The sequence below is a fragment of the Sus scrofa genome, chromosome 8 (genome assembly GCF_054392235.1).
Source record: "Sus scrofa isolate SSC_HxYL_T2T_F1_AM1 chromosome 8, Sscrofa_HxYL_maternal_Yorkshire_Landrace_v2.0, whole genome shotgun sequence".
Classification (NCBI taxonomy): domain Eukaryota; kingdom Metazoa; phylum Chordata; class Mammalia; order Artiodactyla; family Suidae; genus Sus; species Sus scrofa.
This window is the reverse complement of record NC_139390.1, coordinates 144680958-144704738: the sequence shown is the minus strand read 5'-3', so window position 1 is coordinate 144704738 and position 23781 is coordinate 144680958. Positions and strand designations below refer to the sequence as shown.

The 23781-nt window shown below is 40.2% G+C and overlaps 1 protein-coding gene and 1 long non-coding RNA gene across 11 annotated transcripts in view; one reads left to right on the top strand and one right to left on the bottom strand.

The window, feature by feature from the left end:
- LOC102167132 (uncharacterized) overlaps positions 1 to 23781 on the top strand; it is a 659279-nt gene that overhangs the window by 303956 nt on the left and 331542 nt on the right. The window contains exons 3-4 of one of the 10 annotated variants that reach the window (XR_014813523.1): positions 6941 to 7024; positions 7225 to 7327. The exons of 8 other annotated variants lie outside the window; for them this stretch is intronic. This is a non-coding gene — a long non-coding RNA (uncharacterized LOC102167132). Of the gene's footprint in view, positions 1 to 6940; positions 7025 to 7224; positions 7328 to 19998; positions 20115 to 23781 lie in introns of those variants that run through there. One more of the 10 variants, XR_014813528.1, reaches the window with a different exon arrangement.
- On the bottom strand, positions 13721 to 18021 carry GK2 (glycerol kinase 2). The gene has a single exon (XM_003129373.5). It carries the CDS (start codon positions 15561 to 15563, stop codon positions 13902 to 13904), a length of 1662 nt encoding a protein of 553 aa, XP_003129421.2. The 5' UTR covers positions 15564 to 18021; the 3' UTR covers positions 13721 to 13901.

Here is a 23781-nt window from a genome sequence, read left to right as displayed (position 1 = left end):
TGTCAGTTGCATGCGATAGATTCCAGCACATGCTCCGCTGGGTTAATTTGCTCACAGAACAGAGCAGTGGCCCTTGCATCCACTGGGAATGGAGTGTTCCCATCAAGTACTGGAACTGTGGCGAGATGGACATGGGATCATATCTTCCATTTTAGCAGACCTGACAAATGGTCAAATGTCTCACCTCAGTCTCTTTCTTGCCCCATTGAGAAGGAATTTCAGAGTCCCGAAGCAAAGGGTGGAAAGGCCAAGAACCAGAAATCCTCTCTGAGTTGAGTCTCAAGAGTCTGTTTGTACTCTGACTTGGGCGGTTGAGTCAAGGAGTTTATTATAGTGGACAGTCCCTTGGGCTAACAGTTTCCAAACCTGGCTGCAGGTTAAAATCATCTCCATAATTGTACAGTCAGTGGATTAAGTCAGAGTTTCTGGTGATGGCGCTCCAGCCGGGATATTTTAGGGTTCTTTGGAAGTGGAAAGGAAGAGGGACCTTGTGCTTTTCTAGCCCCAGATGGTGCAGAGACCGTCTCCAGAGAAGGTGAGAGGTTGTGTAAGGACAGCGAGCAAAGCAAATGGCTTTCTTGGGAATCGAACCCTCCACACTGTTTTTAATCTAAGGCCATGACCTCCGCATGTAGGCTGGAGCAACTCTGCAGGCTGAAGGCTGAGGGCCTGGGGAGATGGCATTTCATGAGACACCTTCAGGAAATAGCATTATTATTATCGTACCTTTGGTTTTATCCCCAGCATGATGTAGCCCCAGGGGAAGTCATAGTCACATTTTTACGTTTATTTGCTTATGCTTCATCATAACAGTGCATCCTTCAAAGGGAAAGTATCTTTTTTTTTTTTTTTTTTGCTTTTTTAGGGCCACACCTGTGGCACTTCTAAGTTCCTAGTCTAGGGGTCGAATCAGGGCTGCAGCTGCTGGCCACAGCCACAAGAATGCCCCACCCAAGCCACCTCTGTAACCCACACCACAACTCACGGCAACACCGGCTCCATCACCCATTGAGCAAGGCCAGGGGTGGAGCCCACATCCTCATGGATACTGGTCGGGTTTGTTTCCGCTGAGCCACAGCCACAGCGCCAGCAAAGTGCCTTGCTCATCTTTGTAGTCCTACAACATGACGGACACAGTACCTGACACGTCCTGGGCCCTCAGTAAGTGACAATTGGATTAATCAATCCAGTGCGGTCGTAGCATTATCTCAAGTTTTCTCTCTGTAGCTATTTGGATATATTAGTAAGCCCATAGAATTTTCCACTTGTGAAATTAGAAGTACTTATCAAAAACTGTACTTTTGTAATATTTCTGCTTTAAGAGGTAGCAGCTTAGAAGCAAGTTATAATGCAAGATTGAACAGGAAAACCTCTAGGAATAAAAACAATAAAATTCATGTTTATGCTTATTTGTTTAAAGAAGCAAACCAGAAACCCTCCAGCTCAACAGATATTTCTGTTGCATTTTTAAAAATTGGTCCCGTGATTACATTCTAGAGGCAAATAAGCAGGAATAATGTCTTTTCATATTGTTTATATATTCTATTTAAAACGCTCACGAAAAATAATAACCTCTGAAATACCAGCACATTAGGAAAGGTCAAATTTAAAATATGACACATTGGTTGGACATTTGATATGTTTTCTGTTGGCTGGTGTTCATCTTTTAAAATGTCCGTTTTGATAGCAGGTCTCATATCAAATGCATTTTTTTTTCTTGCTGAGTCTCCCACATTTTCTCTTGCAGTCTGGATCCAGACAAGGGCAGTTCTTTAGAGGACACATAAGGCAATAGCTTGTAATGCAGTTTACTTGTCCAAAGAGTTCTTGGCTCTGTGGTGTTGACAATAACAGAAATGGATTTGGACCTCCCAGCCCCAGCCAGATATGACCAGGAAGACAATGAGGGGACAGATGGGTAGCTTTGCACAGGAACGGGCTCCGAGCTGCACTTGGGGTCATGCCCGTTCCTTCAGAACTGTGACAGAGGGAAGAGGCAAGGCTCAGAGACAAGGACTTAAACCTCTCTCTCAAGAAAATCTCTCTTCAGAGTGCTCAAGATTCTGGAAACTAAAATGCATATTATTCAGGTTTATTAGGCAAAGAATATTGAAACGTTGAGCTACTGCTTTATGGATAATATACCACATTTAAAGGCATACAAACTAACTGGCTTTGGAGAGTGTATTTCAGTGCATAAAATGCAAATTCTTCCTTCGTGCGATATGTTTTCCTAGAAAAGAAGACAAGAATAATCAAACCAGCACAATGAACGCTATGTCGCAAGACTCTTTGGGGACATTCTGAGGAGAGTCCTATCCTGGATTATTCAGTCGCTCCCCTTTGTTGTTCTCTTTTATTATCCTCGGATTGTTCATAATCAGCAGCTAAACAAGTATATGCCAGTATAACATAGGCGCAGGGGGAGAGACTTGCTGGGACGAGCCTTTATTGGCGTCAAAGGTTTTCAGGACAGCACCTGTTACCATGTTTCTAGGGAAGTATTTTCTCAGTTTGCCCGTTGAAAATAAGACGCCTCTGAACCTTGTTATTTGGCGAGTAGGACATTTAAATAAAAACAGCAATAACCAGAGGGGATATATGGATTTGGAGAAGAGCAAATACTCTACCTAAGAGACTGTCCACATAATGATTAGTTGTAAGTTAGATGTTACGTAAGTAGCGTGATCTAGGATGTGGTGTTGAAAGTTACTTAAATCAGCTCTAGGTGACTGATAACCACAGAAAAGGAAAGTTGTTTTTTCTTTTTTGAATTGTGGTAAAATATATATAGTATTAAATTTCCCATTTTAACTATTTTGAATTATATTACATAATTCAGTGACATAAAGTACATTCACATTACTGTACACATGTTGCTACTGCACATCTCCAGAACTTTTTCTTTTCTTTTCTTTTTTTTTTAAGGCTACACTTGCAGCATATAGAGCTTCCCAGGCGAGGGGTCGAATCAGAACTGTAGCCTCTAGCTTACACCACAGCTCACAGCAACGCTGTATCCTTAACCTACTGAATGAGGCTGGGGACTGAACCCGCATCCTCATGGATACTAGTCAAGTTCATTAACCGCTGAGCCAAGGCGGGAACTCCTTTTTCATCATCCCAAACTGAAACTCTGTACCTATTAAATAATAACTCCTTATTACTCTCTTTCCCCAGCCCCTGGTAACCACTATTTTCCACTCCGTCTCTGTGAATGTCAGCTCTCACATGACTCTCATGTGATAGGACCATACAACATTCTTACTTTTGTGTCTAACTTCGTTCACTGAGAATGTTTTCAGAACTGCATCCCTTTTTAGGGCTGAGTGGTCGTTCACCACGTGTACTGTCCACTCACCTCCCGGGGGACCCCGGGGCTCTCTCCCTCTTTCAGCTGTGGTGGAGATGCTGCTGGCGCACATGCATCTCTTTGAGTCTCTGCTTTCAGTTCTTTTGGGTATTTGCCTAGAAGTGGCATTGCTGGATCACGTGATAACTTTGATTTCTTTGATGAACTGTTGTACTGTCTTCAGTAGTACTTGCACCATTTTCCGTCCCAACTAGCAGTGCACAAGAGCCCCAGTTTCTCTACACCTTTGCCAATACTTTTTTTTTTTTGATGATATCTGTCCTAATGGGTGTGAAATGGTATCTTTTTGTGGTTTTGCGCTTCATCTCCCTAACACTAGCGATGTTGAGAATCTTTACATGTGCTCATTGGCCATTGGTATAACTTCTTTGGAGAATTGTCTGTTAAGCCCATTTTATTATTTTTTAAATTTATTTTTTTTCTTTTTAGGGCCACACCTGAGGCATATGGAAGTTCCCAGGCTAGGGGTTCAGATTGGAACTGCAGCAGCCGACCGGTGCCACAGCCACAGTAATACCAAAGCTGTAGCCTCTAGTCTACACCACAGCCACAGCAATGCCAGATCCGAGCTGCATCTGTGACCTATACCATAGCTTACAGCAACGCTGGATCCTTAACCCACTGAGCAAGTCCAGGGATTAAACCCACATCCTCACAGACACTATGTTGGGTTCTTAACCCACTGAACCACAATGGGAACTCCTAAAACCATTTTAAATTGGGTTGGGTTTTTGTTTATTTGTTTGTATGTGTTGAGAGGTAGCATTTCTTTATATAGTCTGGATATTAATCCCTTATCAGATGTATTATTGGCAAATATTTTCTTCCATTCTGTGCATTATCTTTTCACCTTTTGATATTGTCCTTTGATACACAGAAGTTTTTAATTTTGGTAAATCCCAATTCATTTATTTTCTTTTTTCACTTGTGGTTTGGTGTTGTAGTCAAGAAATCATAGCTGAGTTCAGTGTAAGAATTTGTTTTTAATGTATTTCATAGCCTGAAAGTGTTAGTTACATCTCTCTCTCCTCTTTAGCTGCACTTTCCACATCATCTTAATCGCACAGAAGATGAACAGCTCTATCACCTAGGTTGCCTCATCATGCCTTAGTTTATAACATCTACTTTTTTTCTTTTTAGGACCTCACCCTGCAGCATATGTATGTTCCTGGGCTAGAGGTGGAATCTGAGCTGCAGCTGCCAGCTTGCACCACAGCCACAGCAACACCGGATCCGAGCCGCATCTGTGACCTGTGCTGGCACCCTGTGGCAATGCCAGATCCTTAGCCCACTGAGACAGGCCAGGGAGGGAACCCACATCCTCATGGAAACTGTGTTGGACTCTTAGCCCTCTGAGCCACAGCGGGAATTCCAGTATCTGTTCTTTAAGATGAAAGAATGATATTTATCCTCTGAAAGATAAAACACCATAAACAAAGGCTTTTTTTGGCAACACTTTGATGTGTAACGTCAGTTCCCAGATCAGAACTGAACCTGGGACACAGTGGTGAAAGCGCTCAATCCTAATCACTAGGCCACCAGGAAACTCCCAGAAAGTCTTATTTTACATCTCTAATTCTGTCTGCCTAGAAAAAGTGCAGAGAGTCTCCTGACAGCTTCCAGGAAGAAGGACCTATGTGGGAAGAGAAAAGCTCACAAGACCAGTGAGGTGAGCCTAGAAGAAAGAACATAGATTTTTACATCACAAAGCCAGGCTGCTTAGCTTAGTGAAATGGTTCAAATTAGCACATTTAAGGCAGTAGGGCAAAAAGATCAGATTTCCATTTTCAGAAGAGAAGTGTGGCTGTGCTGGTCCTGGCCCCCAGGGCAGGGCTCTCAAAGTCACGTGGGCCCAGAGGTCCGCAGTTGCCACGCGGCCGCCACTGGCCGCCACAGGGCCCTGAGCCGCCAGGGTCAGGGGGGCCACACGCCTGGCCTGGGCGATGACTCGGCTCTTTCCACGCCACTCCTAGACCACCAGAACATCTCTGAAGTGAGAGCACTGACGTCACGGAACAGACTCTGGTCTGTGGAGACGCGATAAGGAAGATGCAGCTGAAAATCAGGCGTGAGCAGCTGGTGGCCAAGGTCGCGCCCCGAGCCCGGAGGCGTCAGCATCCTGGAACCTCAAACTGGGCCTTGACGGTCCAGATCCGCAGCTACTAGGAGCCCATGTGGCAAGATCCAGCGTTTAGAGCCCGTAAACATTCTCCGATGTTGGGCAGCGACTAGAGGAAGAAGCGGCTCAGAAAAGGTTCTTAAGACCAGCCAGAGAGGAGGAGCCGATGGGCTCCCTCTGCGCTCTGTGCGGCCGAATGGCTCCTGGGCCCGAGAGACCCCAAGGCTCTGCCTGGAGGCAGGAGCGCCGGGGGCTTCTTATGGGGGTTGGTGTGGAGGGCTTTCCAGCAGGTCTGGGTGCTGCGAAAAAATTAGTTATGCAAAATCAGAGACGAAGGTGGGAAGGGAACAGGAGGAGAGGGAGAACCGTGGGGGAATTGTATGAGATCCATTTGAGAGATGGGTTAGGGAACATAAAGTTACTGTAGTATGTGAGGCACTGCTAATTGTGATGCCTGAACCAAAAGAGTGTGGAGGAAGAGGAAGAAACAGAAGAGACTTTGAAAATTAGTTCCCCTAAGGTAGTTCTGCGCCGGGCTTCGAACCATCCTGAATGTCAAGGCAGAAATGCTACGAAATTACTGCGGCATTTCTAAATATTTCTAAATCTGATCTCAGAGAAAACCAGCAGTTTTTATTTTTAAAACTGAAATCTTCAAAGAAAATTCGGCATCTGTAGAGAAGAAAATTCCCATAGGTTCTAATCCTGGCGTTTCCAGGCACCAAACAGCTCCTTGGCCACGGCCTCCTCTGGATCCAGTTTCCGAATATTTACAATAAGGGACCTGACACACAAGATCGCCCATTTCTAGCTAAAATTCATTACGGTTCTGCTTTAAATGGAAACTTGTATCTTTCTAAGTCCAAGGTCATCTTTTTCCGTAGTCTCTAGCATCTGGAAAATGTGAAATAAATGTTTCCATTCTTGGGTGATGTGACAAAGTGAGATACCGGGAGATGCGATAGAAACTATTGTGTAAAAGGTCCATGTCCGTTTTATTTGTAAGCCATGTATGATTCTCATAACACACACGGTGTCTGGTTTGAGGAGGTGTAACCCGTAGTGAACTCCCGGATACAAATGGGAGAGGAACATACGTGTCACAGGCAAAGAAAGCAGTAGAGCAGCAGTAGAGCTCGCGTGTAGAAGCTGTGAGGGGGTGAATGAAAGATGGATAAATGATCTTCCAAGCACTTATCCAGGCAAACATTTGGTACATAATTTGTTTTTGATACAATTGTAATGAAAGCCATTCTTCTCTGTGGAACAACGGGCCAGATCTTTAGCACATTGCTGCCTGGTGCCCAGTGGGCAGCGGGTGCCTGACTGCCAGTGCCACTTTCTAGCGCGTGTTCATCTGCAGGATGTGAAACAGATTGCCATCCTTTTGATGTTTGTGAGTGCGAGTAGTAAATACCATGTGGTGTGACTCAGTGGATGTGTTTCAGGACAAAGAGAAGGATCCAGAGGAGGGCAAAGAGAGGAAGAAGGAAGACGAGAGGCGTCTCTTCCTGAAATGAGGGGTGAGCCAGGCAAGTCTGGAAGGATATCCGTTTGGGGAGGTGAATAGCAAGCTTTGTACCTAGAAGGAACGGCACCTCTACCAGGTCCCGTCCAATTTTCTGGCATGTTTGATGACTGAGGAAATGGCTCCCTAAAGGGCCTGTAAACATTTTTTTTGAGGAATATAAAAATCACTGGAGAATAGAAAATTATTTTTATTATATTTCAGAATCTTCCAGAATGTGCCTAGTTTAAGTGGCCATAAAAATTGTACGTGAGGATGTACCAGATTATCTGTTGGCCAAGGCATATCTAACTTGTGTAAGAAATTGGTAAGTTATTTACCTTTTCTTTTGTCTTAATGAGAGGTCCTGACGGCGCTGTCTGAGGTGCAAAGTCCAAGAAAAGCCTACCAGTTGGGTGAAGCCACAGGGACGTGAGAATGTAAAACTAGATTTTAATCTTGCTCGCAGCATGTTTTTGTGACATCTGCTAAGTTATTTAAAACTTTCCACCTCTTTTGTATTAAATGCTGGGGATCTGGATGTGCTTTCAAGCCCTGCCCACCTGCAGGCCCTTCTTCCATGGTGAAAGTCGTCTTGGAGTTTTCATCGAGAACATTCTTGAAAACGCTAAATTCTAGGCAGGTGATCATATTCTCCTGATGGGTCATCATCTTCTAAATTCTAAAACGACACCCGTTTTGGATTGGGAAGGTGATTTTCTTTGAAAACAAAGTCATTTGTTTTCAACGGTGAAGCTGAGCTAATGGTATTCATGGTTTATTGGAGGGAAAACTTGGAAGAAGTCGTCAGTTTATTAGGTAAGATACTTGAGGCTGGGCAAATCTTACAACTAGAAGGAGAGAGGGAGAGAGACAGAAAGAGAGACCCTAATCAAAACTTGCTGCTCCAGAGTGTTTACTGAAACCCTGTTCTGTTTTGCTAAGCTCCTGCGCAAGTTGAGACAGGGACATGCAATTACACAGGTTGCCTGCTTCAGTTTAGAGCAAAAGCTGGGCAGATCATCATTTATCCTTATTTGCAGTCCTTTAAACATTTTTACCTTGGTTTCTGCCCCGCTCTCTTTTGAAGCTACTAGTATAGACATATAGGCATATATACTGAGTATCTCATTATTTTTGGTTTTACAAATGCGTTTCAAATTTGGATTTCCAATGACACTTGAAACACATCCTTTGATAACTGAATATAAGAAATATTTGTGGAAGTTTCTCTTGTGGCTCCGTGGAAACGAGTCGATTGACAACCATGAGGTTATGGGTTAGATCCCTGGCCTCATTCAGTGGGTTAAGGATCCGGTGTTGCTGTGAGCTGTGGTGTAGGTCACTGGTAGCTCTAACTCCTATTCGACCCCTAGCCTGGGAACCTCCATATGCCGCGGGTGTGGCCCTAGAAAGCAAAACAAAACAAAAACCCACGAAAATTGTGGATTATTTACAATGAACTGAATTTCACAGATAGTTTAATATTATCCACAACCGTATCACTCTCCACTTTTTTCCCACCAAAGTTCAAGGCATTCTTTTCTTTTTGTAAAATAAATCAGTTTGTTGAGGCTGATAATGTAGGCTGAACACACAGAGCACAAGGACCACAGACAGTTTTCCCAGGGCTCAAGTCAACCGGCTGCAGAGGCTGTTGACGGAAACTATGGGGAATGTTTAAGTATTAAGTTTGTTCATTTTGTTTTGATTGAAGCAATCAGAAGAGACTATGGAGCTGTCATTTCAGTGGGAAGCTTAAGTAGGTGACTGTGTGAGTATTATTTACTCTCGACTTTGGTGCCAGGTGGCCCTAGGGGATCTTAGGAGTTCTAAGAAAAGAAGGCATTGAAAAGAAAAGGGCATGGAAACAAACTTTCCATATCAGCAGTCACAGTAGCTTCCTAAGGTCCCACCTTAATGGGATTGTTTAATGTAATGTTTATACTTACATATTGAGAAGAGGGCTTTCTAGTGAGTGAAGTAATAGCTTCCCTGTGAGCTTATGGGTATTAATGTCAAAGGTAATCTAAGTGCCAGAAATCAGCCACAAACAGATCATAATTGAGGATTGCTGCCAGGTGAGGAGGGGAAGATGCCTGTTCCGCTAAATCTGCTTTGTTACTGCCACTAGCAGAGCTACTTCTCCAAGGACACTGCATAGGGTGTTTCTGATTGGATTTACCAGGACAGCTTTTCCCTTCTTGGCTTTCTTTGTTTCTTTTCTTCCCTTCCTCCTTGCTGAACCCCTCTTAGCCAGACTTGTTTGAGTTCACAAACTGCATCTTTGGAACATAGTATCTGAATTAGATGCTTTTCATTCTCCTGGGGAGCAGTGGAGCTCATGCTCTCTCACTCATACATATGCCTGACATTAAATGATGACTTGCTGTTTCATAACTTGCATGTGATGAGACCCCATCATCATAATTTAACCGTGTAGTTCTGCTCAGTGGCAATATAGAGAAATTATTAATTAGCCAATTTTATAATAGAATATACAGAAGCTCCTTATAGCCTGGGGCACAGTACTGTAATTTACCAATATCATATAAGTTAAATGATAAAAATGAGACTTACAAAGGCAAAGGTATCAAAAAGGATAGCGGGTAATCACAGGAGTGTAATATTGAAGGAGTGAGAATGAGATACTGAGTTTGTGGATTTTAGCCTGATTTTCTTAGGACGTCTTTGTTTGTAACTCTTCATAAGGTCATTTGCAATGGGTCCCAGACTGAGAATTACGAACAGATAAATGAAATGGGAAATTAATTTGTTTTAAATGATACTAGCTAGGCATTATCATGTATTTCTCCAGCCTAATCACACAAATGACTTCAAATAAAGCTCATAGGCCTTCTAGAGATAGGAACTCGCACACCACAGGCTAGCAGAGTGTGGAAGCAAAGATGAACCTACTTGAGCCGCCTTTGGTTATAGTCCTTTAGCGTTTGAGATACATTTTCTCTCTTTTTAAAAAGGTTTATTGATGTACAATTGACATAAAATAGACTGCATATATTTAAAGTGTTCAGTGTGATTAATTTTGACATATGTATTTGCCCTCGAAATGTCACCATAATTAATATAATGACCATATTCATGCCTCCCAATTTTTCTTCGTGCCCCTTTGTAATTATGCCTCCTACCCCTTTCTGCCCACTCCTCCTTCCCACCCCCCCACCCCCCACCCCCGTCCTCTTGCCCCAGGTCTCAGGCAGCCAGTGATCTGCTTTTTGCCATTATATAATAGTTTGCATTTTCTGCAACTGTGTATGAATAGAGTCAAATGCTATTTATATATTCTTTTTTGTCTGGCTTATTGACTCAGCTTAATTATTTCGAGAAATTTATCTTTGTTGTAGGGTGTATCATTAGTTCCTAGGTGACTTTCCATTGTATGGACCACGGTTTGTTTATCCATTCACCTGCTGGTGGACCTGGAGTTGTGTCAAGTTTTGGTCTATAACAAAGTGCTGTGGAAAAAATGTTTATGCAGACATATGTTTTTATTTTTCTTGGGTAAATACCTAGGATGATGTGAGATGCGTGTTCAGTTTTTTAAGAAACTGCTAAATTGTTCTAAAATGTTTATAATCATTTTACATTTTCAGTGGCATCATATGGGAGATTCAGCTCCTCCCATCTTTCCCAGACTTGGTGTGGTTTTAACTTCAGGTGTTCTAGTCCACGTGTAGTTACATCTCACGCGGTTTTTCTCTCTTAGATGTTCATATGGTGGAGGAGACTGGCTAAATTTTCTCATGACACTGATTCATTACCCCAGCTTTACATTTCCCATAGTTGGTCATGATCTTTTTCATGTATTGTTAATTTTGATAAAAGTTTGATAAGAATTTTTGCATCCGACAGTGTTTATAAAAGATATTGATCTGCAATTTTTGTAATGTTTTAATCTGGTTTTGGAATGAGAATAATGCTGTAATCTTGGCCTCATGGAATGTGTTTGGAAGTGTTTATTCCTTTCTAGATTTTTGGAAGAGTTTGTATAGATTGGTATTGTTTCTTCATCATTGAAGCCCTTTGGGGGTGGATTTTTCTCTTTAAGAAGGTCTTAAAGTTCAGTCTATTTGATAGGGCCACTCAGGTTATCTTTTTCTTGTTTTAGTAGTTTGCATTTTCAAAGGAATTTGTTCATTTCATCTAAGTTGTCACTTTACTGGCATAAAGTTCTCATGACATTCCTGGGTTATCATTTTGATGTCCTTAGGATTTATAATGCTATCACGCTCCTTCCTGATACTGATAATGTTTATCATTCTTTTTTTTTCTAGTCCAGTCTAAGATTCAAGTTTATCAATTTATCAATATTCTAAAAGAACCAATTTTGTCTATATTGAGTTTTGGTATTGTTATTCTATTTTCTACACAATTGATGATTCTGCTCCACTTTATTTTCTTCTTCTGCCCACTTTGTATTTAATTTGTTATTTTATTTCCAGTTTCTTAAAATAGAAGCTGAGGTGATTAATTTGAAATTTCTAAGTATCAATCTAGTAATATCTCATAAATTTTGATGTTTTCGTTTTCATTGTATTCCAAATATTTTGTTTTCCTTCCTTATCTCTTCAATTCATGGATTATTTAAAAGTTTTTTATTTAGTTTCCAAATATTTGGAGATTCCCAGAAACCTTTTATTGATTTATAATTCCAGTGTGCTCAGACAGCATACTTTATATGAAATCCTTTTAAATTTATTGAGGCTTGGTTGATAGCCTACTGTCTCAGTAAATGTTTCATATGTACTTGAATAGAATATGTATTCTCCTACTGTTGGGTGTAGGTTATATTAATATCAATTAAGTTGAGAGTATTGTTCAAATCTGTATCTTATTGTCTACTTGTCCTATCAAACATTGAAGAAGAGATGTCCAATCTCTTACTATAATTGTAGATTTATCTACCTTTTCTTTCAGTTCTATCAGATTTTGCTGTATGTCTTTTGAAGCTCTGTTACTAGGTATATACATATTTAGGATTGTTATATCTCTTTAATGAATTGACCCTTTTATCATTTTTAAATGACCTTGTCTATCCCTGGTAGTGTTCTTTGCTCTGAAATTTACTTTATGATATTAATATAGCTATTTCAGCTTTCTTTCCATTAATATGAGTATGTTGTATCTTTTAAAATTCTTTCTCTTTTTGACTTTTTTTTCTGAATGTGTTTCTTAGATGCAATATTTGTTGGAGTCTTTCTTTTTTATCTGAGGTATTTAGACCATTATATTTAATGTATTTATTGGTATGGTTAGGTTTAAATATATTTTCCCGCTGTCGTTTTCTATTTTCCTATTTTTTTTTCATTTTTTCATGTCTTTTCTGCCTTCTTTTGAATAGAATGAGTATTTTTATAGTTTTGGCTTATGTACTTAATTTGTTAATTCTAACTTTTTGTTTTCTTATTTTAGGATTCAGAGTCTTTAACTAACAGTGTAACTTCAAATGATATTATACCACTTCCCACATAATATATGAAGCTTACGGTATTACACTTCCATTTATATACTTCCAACTTTCTTGCTATTTTTTTCTTTTACATGTGCTTAAATACTATGCTCTATTATTAGTTTTGTTTGAGCAATCAGTTATTTTTTCTGGTTGAAAATAATGCTTAGTATATTAGTATTCCACAATTTTTTTCCCTAGCATATATCCCCCTAAGGCAGCTTAATTAAAACGTAAGGTGTTAGAGTTGAAATCGTAATATACTTTTTCAGTATCAACATAAAACCTGTACTTAAATTTTAAATATTGCGTCTTTAAAAAAAGTTCCTCCTCATAAATAGTATGCAAACTCATTGCTCTAAAATATGTTTATCCTACACTGTTGATGTATGTGGTGGTCCAGTTAATATTACCCTTCTTATAGGCTTACTTTACAAATGGACTGCCGTGTAGGAAGTATATAAGCGTATATGTTATACATACCAAGTGAAGTACATAAAATGGGAAGAGGAAACAAACAAAAATATGTCCTTCTCCCTAAAGACTCTACACAGCACATCAGTCTCGTTGGTGAGGCCACGTAAAACGCCTGGACAGTTTTATTTGACAACTGTCTTTCAGTAAAATGTCAAAGCTATGAGATAGTACATCTCTGGTATAAAAACTTAGGTTTCCATTAAACATTCCGTGAAGGTATTGTGGTTTCCCTACTATGTACAAAAGAGGGCTTTAGGGTCCATTAAAAACAATGACAAAGACAAAACCATGCCCTCTGCTTTGGCTAAAAGGTCAGTCCCACCTTCTAATCAAGGGCGTGTAGCAGAGCCAAATCGTGGTTCTCAAGTGTCAGAAAATATTTGATGTGGCTCAGTGGGTAGAGAACCCGACTGGCATCCATGAGGACGTGGACTTGATCCCTGGCCTTGCTCACTGGGTTCAGGACCTGGCATTGCCGTGAGCTGCCCCATAGGTTGCAAATGCAGCTCAGATGTGGCATTGTTGTGGCTGTGGCATAGGCTGGCAGCTGCAGCCCCACTGCAACCCCTAGCCTGGGAACTTCTATATTCACAGGTGAGGCCCTAAAAAAAAAAAAAAAATTGGTGAGAAGTTCCACAGAAAGAATGTGAATATTCTGTATTTTAGAGGGCGTGGAGTGGGATTTCATGACAATGGAGGGGGCTAACTTCCAGTGGTTGGCGCGACCTTAACTGCTAATGTTAAGATAAAACCACACCAAATATCTCTGCAGCATTTTCTGTTGTAACTTATTTATTGTAGCCACAGGTCTACTTGCAGGGTTCTCGTAAGTCATGCAGCAAGTGGTTTATAAATAAAACCAGCCCATGATAACATCATCCCATTAAGAGACAGAATTGCTGGATTTTTTTCATTTCGTGAAAGCTCACATCTTGCGAATCTAGGCTTGGTATTATTATGGTATACCGGAGATGTATCTTGCTCCAATTAACAGTATCATGCTGCTAACTATAAAAAAACCCAAGGGCAGACTAGAGAACAGGGTAGGTTCACTACTTTCAGGAGGCTGAGTTGTAACCCAACCCATTGACTTCATCACAGCTTTCTTCCATGTAGAGTAACGAATTTCACTTTCTGTGGCCTTGATCTGTGGTTCAAACCGTTCCATCATGACAGTTGACAGATCCTCAGGTTTAAGACTCCAGACGTCCACCCCATGTGCGGCTCCTGCTGCCATGGCAGCTCCCAGTGCAGTCGTTTCGGGCATAGAGGCTCTTATTACTGGAATATGCAGAATGTCTGCTTGCAGTTGCATAAGGACTTTGTTGGTGGTCATTCCTCCATCTACTTGCAGATGATTAAGTGGAATTCCACAGTCACGGTTCATGGCATCCAAAATCTCTCGGGTTTGGAAACAAATAGCTTCTAATGCAGCGAAAGCAATATGACTTTTATTGGTGAACTGAGTGAGACCACAGATTATCCCTCTTGCCGTGGGCTCCCAATAAGGTGCGTATAATCCTGAAAAGGCTGGGATGAAGTAGCAGCCGTAAGAAGTACCTACTTCTTTAGCAAGTTTTTCACTTTCTTCGGAGGTCTTTATAATTCCAAGGTTGTCTCGTAGCCAGCGAATAACAGCACCAGCTATAGCGACAGAACCTTCTAGCGCATAACATACTGGCTGGTCTTTGCCTAGTTTGTAAGCCACCGTGGTCAGCAGGCCATGCTCCGAAAATACACACTTGTGGCCTGTATTACATAGTAAGAAACAGCCTGTTCCATATGTGTTTTTGGCTTGTCCTTCCTGGAAGCACATTTGTCCTACTAATGCAGCAGACTGGTCCCCCAAGCACCCTGATATGGGCACGCCTTCCAAGGCCCCGGTTTTCATTAGGCCATAGATCTCCGAAGAGCTCCAGACGTCTGGAAGAATGCCCATTGGAATTTCAAAGAAATCGCACAGCTCTTTGTCCCATTGCAGAGAGTGGATGTTGAAGAGCATCGTCCTGCTTGCATTTGTTACATCTGTGCAGTGGATGCCTCCGTGAGCCCCTCCAGTCATGCTCCAGATAAGCCAGGAATCGATGGTACCAAAAAGAGCTCTGCCTTCTCGAACCGCCTTCTGAACTTGACTCACGTTGTCAAGAAGCCAGCGAAGCTTCACCGCACTGAAGTAAGTGCTGAGGGGCAGGCCTGTCTTGGACTTGACGAAGTTATTATTCCCTGGAATTTTTTTGCTGAGGAGCTCCACGGTGGACTGGGTTCTCAGGTCGAGCCACACCACGGCGTTGTAGAGCGGCTCCCCCGTGAGCCTGTCCCAGACGACCGTGGTTTCCCTCTGATTGCTGACGCCCACGGCTTTTATGTTGGAGAGGTCAACGTGCAGTTCTTCAAGTTTCTCGCATGTTCTCTCTATACATTCATACACAGACTGAAGAATGAGCTTGGGGTCTTGTTCCACCCATCCTTCTTTTGGGAACACTTGTGTTAATTCCACCTGATGGTGACTAAGGAGTTCTGCTGTTTTTGAATTGAAAACCATAAAATGAGTGGAGTTAGTACCCTGGACCACTGCTCCCACCAACGGCCCCACACCTGTGGTCTTCGGAGCTGCCATGAAACCAGTCAGTTGGCTCAGCCGCTCTGGCGCGGGTTCCGGGGGATGGAGGCGTTGGTGGGGGCGGGGCGCGCGGGGCGGGATCTTCAGGGGGGCGGGACCTTCAGGAGGGGCGGGATCAGGAGGGGCGGGATCAAGGTGCCGGCGCAGTGACTGCTCGGCTGAACCCAGCGCCGCCCGCCCGCTCGAGGGGACCTTTGTCCGTTAACTGTCGCTGCATCCTTGCGCCCCAGGCCTCTGGCCCAGGGTCCACCCCCGACAGCTCAGTTATCCTTTAAGAAGGTTTAAGCTTTAAGCTGAAAATAACTTACCCGCATCATTATTATAACCTGTGCTCTTCATTCTCCAGTGTGGATGGATCCGTGTTTCTGGTACTTTCTTTCCGCCTGTGAGACCGCCCTCAGTGTTTCTTGTAACGGGGGTCTGTTGGAAATGAATTTTTTTACAACTTTTGAACATTTGAAAAATGTTTCATCTACTATTTAAAGATACTTTCTCTGGATATAGAATTCTTAACTATTTCCCCCTTAAACTTCAGTGCCTTGAAATGCTCGCTCTGACCGCATTTGTGTTGTTTTAAGGTGTGAACTTGACTGTCAAACTTACTTGTAAAATGTCTGTTATTCTCTGTCTTTAAGCTTTTTTCTTTTTATCTCTGATTTTGGTCAGTTTATGATGGTATTAATTGCTGTGGGTTTTTTATGTTCAGTACTTGGGGACCATTGAGCTATTGGATCTCTGGGTTTACGGATGTCGTCGATTTTTGAAACCTTTGGGCTATGTTTTCTGTAAATCTGTGTTATTTTCCCTCACTTCTCTGCTTTAGGGACCTCAAGTACATGCATTGGAGTTATCCCGCAGTTCAGTGTTGCTCTACTCATAATTGTCTCATATTTTAGTTTCCACTGCTCTGTCTTTAGGTTTGCTAATCTTTTCTTCTCCGTTGTCTAATCTCTAATTCATCTGGTGCATTTTTCACCTCACACATGTTAGTTTTCATCTCTAAAATTCAGTTGGATTTTTAAAAATAATTTACTAGCTTTGAACACACAGAATTCAGTTGGAATAACTTAATTTCCTTTCCTGCTAATTCCACCATCTCTGTCAGTTCTGGTTAAGTTTTGGCTAATTTTTCTCCTCTTTATGGCTTATATGTCTCTGCTTCTTTGCATGCCTGAAAATTTCTGATCAGGTCCTAAGCATTGTGAGTTTTACCTGGTTGGATTGCTGCTTATTTTTGTGTTCCTGTAAACCCTGACTTTGTTTTTGGATGAAGTTAAATTAAATTACATGGAAACAACTTTTGATTCTTTTGGGTCTGGCTTTTAAGATGAAACAGGACAGTGTTTCATCTGGGGCTAATTATTCTCCTTTCCTGTGTATTTACCCAAGTTCCATGAAAAATGAAGTTTTTGTGACTGGTGGAGATAATCTGTGTTCCCTATCATGGGTAAATACTGGATACCCTTATCTTCAGTGTTTTCATGTGCGTCTTTCCCCAGCCTTGTGTAGTTTACACACACACACACACACACACACACACACACACACACACACACACATCAGTGCTCAACTGAAAACTCAAAGGGGATACTCCGAAGAGCTCCAGAATTCTCTTCTTGTGTGACTCTTTGGTTTCCAGCACCATGTCCCACACAGTCTAACTGCTTTGTCTCTCTGGAGGTTCAGCTGCATCTCCTCATCACAGAGCTTCCACTGGGCTCCACCTCACAGGGCTGTGTCCTCAAAACCCTCAAGGCTGTGGGCTGGGGAAGCCATAATAGTCACACTATTTGTTTCTTGCTTGTTGGATATCACTGCCCTTCATTGCCTGATATCCAGCATCTTGTGAACTGTTGTTATGTATTTTTTGACTTATGTGAATGGTTTCATATATTTTGTCCGCTTTTGAGTTGTTTGAAGTGATAAATTAGGATAAATCTAAGCTCTTTTACCCCATTGTTACAAGAGTGAAAGCTACCGAACAGAAGCTTAAGTTTTCAGACTGAGTGTAAAGTTGGTGAATAAATATTTATTTACTCACAGACTTGAATTTCTGAAATGTCCGATTGGTGAATGGTAATTTTCTGCATTAGGCTGTAAGGTATACTTTTAAATTAGCTCAAAGGCGCAGCTCATTTATTCTTAGTGAAACCAACAAAACAAGATAGAAAATACCGTAAGAATCAACAGTAGTACTTTAGCCAGATCACATTTTCCTTTTGAGTAAAGTCTTTTAAGGAATTCTATGATGTCAGAAAAGCGAAACTCGCCACCAGACTGAAGTTGGGTATTAGGGGGTTGAATCTTCAGACGATGGTGCAGATTCTCCTGATCATCTTGATTAAGTTTTAGGGCTTCAGCTAGGGACTTTTTAAGCAAAAATTTAGAGGCAGCACTTACCAGTGTGCCTGTTTACTATGTTTTAATTTGCATGAAACAGATTTTTAAATTAAAAAAAAAATTGTTTTCTTCCCAGGTATTTGGCAGTAGTAAACATTTTATAGGTAGATTAATCTATTCAATAAAATTTTACCCAAAGCTTCTTTTCTACTTTCCCTCTGCCCTACCATCCAGGTGTAAGCACACAAATATTCCCAATCAGATTAGTTTTTGAACCTAGGGATACTTTAAGCATTTTGTTTTTAATACAAGTAACACATATAAAGTCATCAGTTCTGTTTATGACGAGCTCATTTACATATTAATTTTGCTGTTAATAAATGGTAGCCACCAAATAATCAGATAAGTGTCTCAATTTAGTTTAGAAAGTTGACCAGATCTAACTTTCTTAAGAATAATTACAAACTATTCAGATTTAACCAAAGTTGACTAATGATGCTTTTTTTAAACTAAGAATCTTTAACTCTATTTTTTTATTAAAAAAACACAATAGCTTTTGATTGTTAGTCTGTAATAACCTTCCTATATTTTGAGCACCTACTTTATTTTTGAAAACATTATCATATTCCACACAAATGCAAATGTTTTAATGGTGGGCATACTATTCAAAATAGTCCCCTGAAATCAGGTATGTCTTCAAAAACTGTTTTACTGAAAGATTGTTAAAATTAGAGTTGTTAAACGAATTGATTTTCTGTTACTCATTTAAGGCGACTCTTCTATAGTGCAATTACTCTCTTAATATAAAACCTTTTAAATGATTCCACACTGTGAAGTTTAAAATTTATTTGCTTATTCACTAATTTGACAAATGTGTTTTGAGAGGTTGCTGTATATGGGCTGTATTTAGGACAATAATATTGTGAAGCATGAAACATTCTCCCTACCCTTACTGCCACATCCAAGTGGAGAACAGTCTTGGCTGAGTGTACCTGTTTGTTGACCTGTCTTCCTTTGTACATCTTGTTTTAGAGAGCAAGCGTTTCATTATTATTTTTACCTGGTCAAGCCCACTAAATTATAAGTTCAACAAGGGAAGGTATTTTGGATGTTTTATTCTATCTTGTATCTGTCTTCAGCATTTAGAACAGTTCCTGTCTCTAAGCAGAACCCGAAGAAGTATTTTTTGAATGAGTCAATGAGTACCACGATTTGTGGTTCTCACTTTACCTGGTTATCATGAAGTCAAGTTCATTTTAACTTTGATTGCTAGATGGGCTATTGGGTATTCATTTTACAATCTAATCTAATAGTGTAGATCGATGAATAGATAAAAGGCTGGATAAAGGAAAAGATATCTGATAAAATTAGTATAGTAAAATATCAATTGTAGGATCTGCGTGGTGGGTAGAATGGTGTTGGTTATAACAAAATACTGGGAAAATGTAATGCAAATAAAAAGCTGCGCAAGAGTTAGCAGAGGTCTGTTTCATAGAGGTTCTTTTGTTTGTATGGAGGAATAGTTAGAAAGAATAGAGAATCAATGCCAAGTTTGTGTTAATTTAAGAGATTCCGTGGTGGCATAATCTACTTAAAGGGTCCATCTCAAGAAAGCCATTAATTGTGAATCATTTTTGTTAAGATATTTGTACTTTTCTTGTAGGAACTTTCTTTGGCTTCTTATAGACCTTATAAATCTTAGGAAACCAGTTACAGGTTTAACTCCTTGGCTTTTAACGAGAAATACCAGGCATGCAGGGATGCTGCTACTCTTTCATTCTCTAATGAGTGGGACTCGGTTTTGAAAGGTTTGATTTCACCAAATGTGCGCATATCTTGTCTTGTATTTGCACATGTGCCCCCCGATGGTGAGGGCATTGACTTCTGTAGTTTGTGGCTAGGAAATTTAACTTTTTTAGATGGTGTCACAGCCGATGCATCATCACAGTTGGTAATCTTCAGAACACTGACGCATTTTTCTACATGCTGTTCCCAAATGTGCTGGACCAGCTGTTGAGAGCCATGCCATCCAATCGCCTGGAAGACCTCTTCTCGGACCACAAGTCACTTAACGTATGATCCTCTCTTTGTTCTAATAAAGAATGGAACAATTAAAGCCAGCTACCGAGGTTTATCACTCCTGTTTTCCCTGTTAAGCATGGGCTGTGGGAGTCACTGCTTCCACTTGAGGAGGCCTTGGCATTCTAGGTAAGCGCTCATAACAGACAGGCCAATGAGTTTAATATTCACAGCTATGAAAGTGATTGTATCAGTCCTTGAATCTTGAAATGTTTGATTGTGTGTGTGTGTGTGCGTGTGTTCTTTGTCGTTTTCCCAGTGAAAATTGCCCTGACACTGATCTCAATGTTAATGCATTCCTGCTTACATTTGACTTTGGAATATGTTCTGGCTAATTATCATTACACAGGATGAAAGATCAGAGCCCTGAGTGAGGTGCTTGGGTTGAGGAACAAAGAGAGGCCAATGCAGCGTCCTGGCTCTAGGCCCAACCATTGTAATCAAACGTCTGAAGCTGGTGGGGTCTTCGCGTCTATTTTTTTTCATTTTCTCCCTCACTTTCTGAAAGGGGGTCGGGAAAGGGGGTTAAGGGTTTGAAGGGGCTGAAGCTTCCCCTTGAACATGATGTCAATATGTTGGCATGTCTCCTTTTATTAAGATGCCATCCAACTGATAACAAGTCCTGCTGTGTTTTACCAACATAAAAAATTAGACTGGAGACCGAGGAGCGGCAGGTGGCTTTTGGCACCAAGAAATAATCACACTTGATGTGGAAAGTAAAGTAAAAGGAGCCATCTGTTCACTGCAGGAGGACGTGAAAAATCACATTAACATATTGTCACTAACATCATGAAATACACAGTTAATAATAAATTTAGTTATCATGGCAAGTCGTGTTGGATACTTACTCTGAAAATGCAGAATGCAAAAGATGCTCTGTCTTGCCCAACGCTATTTTTTTTTTTTTTAAAAGAATGTTAAATCTTTCCTTGGAGTGTGTGTGTGTGAGAGAGAGAGAGAGAGGAAGAGAGGGAGAGATGGAGATGGGGGCGGGGGAGGAAAGTGTTTCATTTTAAAGCCTGGCCGTCATTCATTGCTGCTGACTAAGTGGGCAAAAGAGCCCCTCATGCAGATGGAATGACTGACCTGCTTCTGCGCACTTCTCACCCACTGTGCTCCTCCTTTGCTTGTTACCCGGATGGAGAAAAAGTGTTGAGTGAAAGAAATAGTTTGTCTTGACTGATGTCCCCTGCACAAGACCCAGAGCTTGCAAAGCCTTCTTTGAAAGGCACGGGGGTGGCAGATCCCTCCCCAAAAGGAGAATCAGAGGTGTGGCCTTTCCTTGAATGTCTGCCTTTAGTTAGTAAAGGGGTCTGCTGTGTTTTGTCCTGGTGGATTTTGTGTGAGATGCCTACACATACTTTACAAGAGAACAAACATTCAAATAACATGATGGGAAGGCTTTCTTGCACTTTTTTACGTGTGTGTGTGTTGTTTACATATGTCAGCAAAACAAAGAAGCTACAAGGGCTGGAGGTCAAACTAAGCTTGGAAATATTGGGGTCATTATTATTGTTGCTGAGTCCTTATTAGAGCCAGGTTTTACGCCTTTTGCTGTAACAGTGTTCTCTCTAGTTTCTTACAGTCATTGTTCACTATCACTGCAAATTTGTAACTCATATTCAGATTTTTACTAGTATTATTAATATCAAAATCTCAGACTCACTATTTACAAAATTATAATTATCATATAACCAAAAGCCAATAAATAACTTTGCCAGTTGTTATTTTTCCTTATGGTTGTTGGTCTAGATCCAGTCATTATCAAGCTTGCTAGAGAGCAGCAATTTATAGGTAACTTTGAGTGTCCATATGCAATCATGTCAAGAACATTAGAATAAAAATCAGAATTTTCATTCCAGCTCTGAATCTAACTAGCTTTATGATCTTTTGTAAGTAAAATCACCTCCCATGCCCTTTTTTCTCAGGGGTAAAATTTAGGTAGTCTCTAAAGAAACTTGCCCCTTCTAAAAGGTAAAGATTTTTTAAAATGTTGTCCAGTGAAGCTTGAATTTTTTTTTTTTTTAATAAAGCAAATCTTGTTAGAAACTAATTAAGAAAACTTGGTAGAATTCAAATTAGAAACAGTTTGAATTGACAATTCTGAGTGAATAGTAGTAAGAAACTATCATACAGTAATTAAAGAACATTTTAAATCTTACCCTTCAGCTGTATCTTCATAGCTCTTTTATAATTGTAGGTAAGTAGCTAGTTAACTAATTGCAAAGCAAATATATTCATCACTGTCTACAATTTTCTTTTCTTGTTCAATAATGCCTAGTGATTGGTTTGCATGGTTTAGGAAGAATGCCTGTTCTTTAAATTTTTTTTTTTTTTTTTTTTTTTTTTACAAAATAAAATACATATATTTAAACACAGTTACATTCACACAGATTCTTAAGAAACAGATTAAGTGACTCCCTCCGGAGAAGTGGAATGGAAAATATCCTGAGACAAATAGGAAATTTATTCTATACTTTATCCCATTTTGTATGGCATTCATCCTTACTATTTAGTATTATCTATTACATTTCAATTTTTATTTAAAAATTAGCATTATATTAAAATTGTGTATATAATACAACTAAAATTTATAAAGAAGAAAGCCTTATATACCATTAAATATTTTATATAGCATAATGAAAAGAATAACTTAACTGGTAAGAATAGCAAAAATAATACACCCCCTGAAAATAAGTAAAATGTAAAATGCATAAGTTCGTTAAAAAACAGTGTAACTATATAAATATGTCCTCACAATTTGTTACATCTTATTGATTCTTCAATAAAGGCATTACACCATTCTAGGTGATGTGATAAACAAGACATTATAGACCTTACATTGTACCATGGAGAGAAATTGTTATTAATAATACAATTGTAGAACCATATTATTTAATTGTACAGTTTCATTATTTAATTATAATTATCATAAATTCTTTGATGGAGAGGAAATCAGAATCAGATATAAGAAGAGTTCAGCATTCCAAGAATGATGTCAAATGACCCTCTTCATGGTGGATTATGCACTTATTTACTATGAGATATATTTCTTCTCCAGAGATTCCTTGTTTGTGTATCAATTGTAGATTTCTGGTTTGCAGTCATTCTGAAGTTTTGATATAAGAATCTATATGTATACGAGACTGTTTTAAGTTGTTGTTCTCTTAATTACAAGTGCATCTCCAGTGTCCTGCATTTGTACCCACCTCTTCTCATGATTTTTTGGTGGTATAATCATGCATGGATGATTTCGTATCTTTACTGTATATATATGTACCTTTACTGGTGAGCCTTGTCATTTGTGGCATTTTTGTTTCCTGTTGCTGTCTTGTCTTTTCTGCCTAGAGAAGTTCCTTTAGTATTTGTTGTAAGGCTGGTTTAGTGTTGCTGAATTTTCTCAACTTTTGCTTATCTGTGAAGGTTTTGATTTCTCCTTCAAATCTGAATGAGAGCCTTGCTGGGTAGAGTAATCTTGGTTGGAGGCTTTTTCCTCTCATCACGTGAAGTATGTCCTGCCACTCCCTTCTGGCCTGCAAAGTTTCTGCTGAAAAATCTGCTGATAACCTTATTGGGATTCCCTTGTATGTTATTTGTTTCTTTTCCCTAGCTGCTTTCAAGATTTTCTCTTTGTCTTTAGTTTTGGTTAGTTTGATTAATAGGTGTCTTGGTATATTCCTCCTTGGGTTTATTTTATATGGTACTCGTGCTTCCTGGATTGGGTGGTTCCTTTCCCATGTTAGGGAAGTTTTTGGCTATTATCTCTTGGAATATTTTTTCTGTCCCCTTCTCTCTC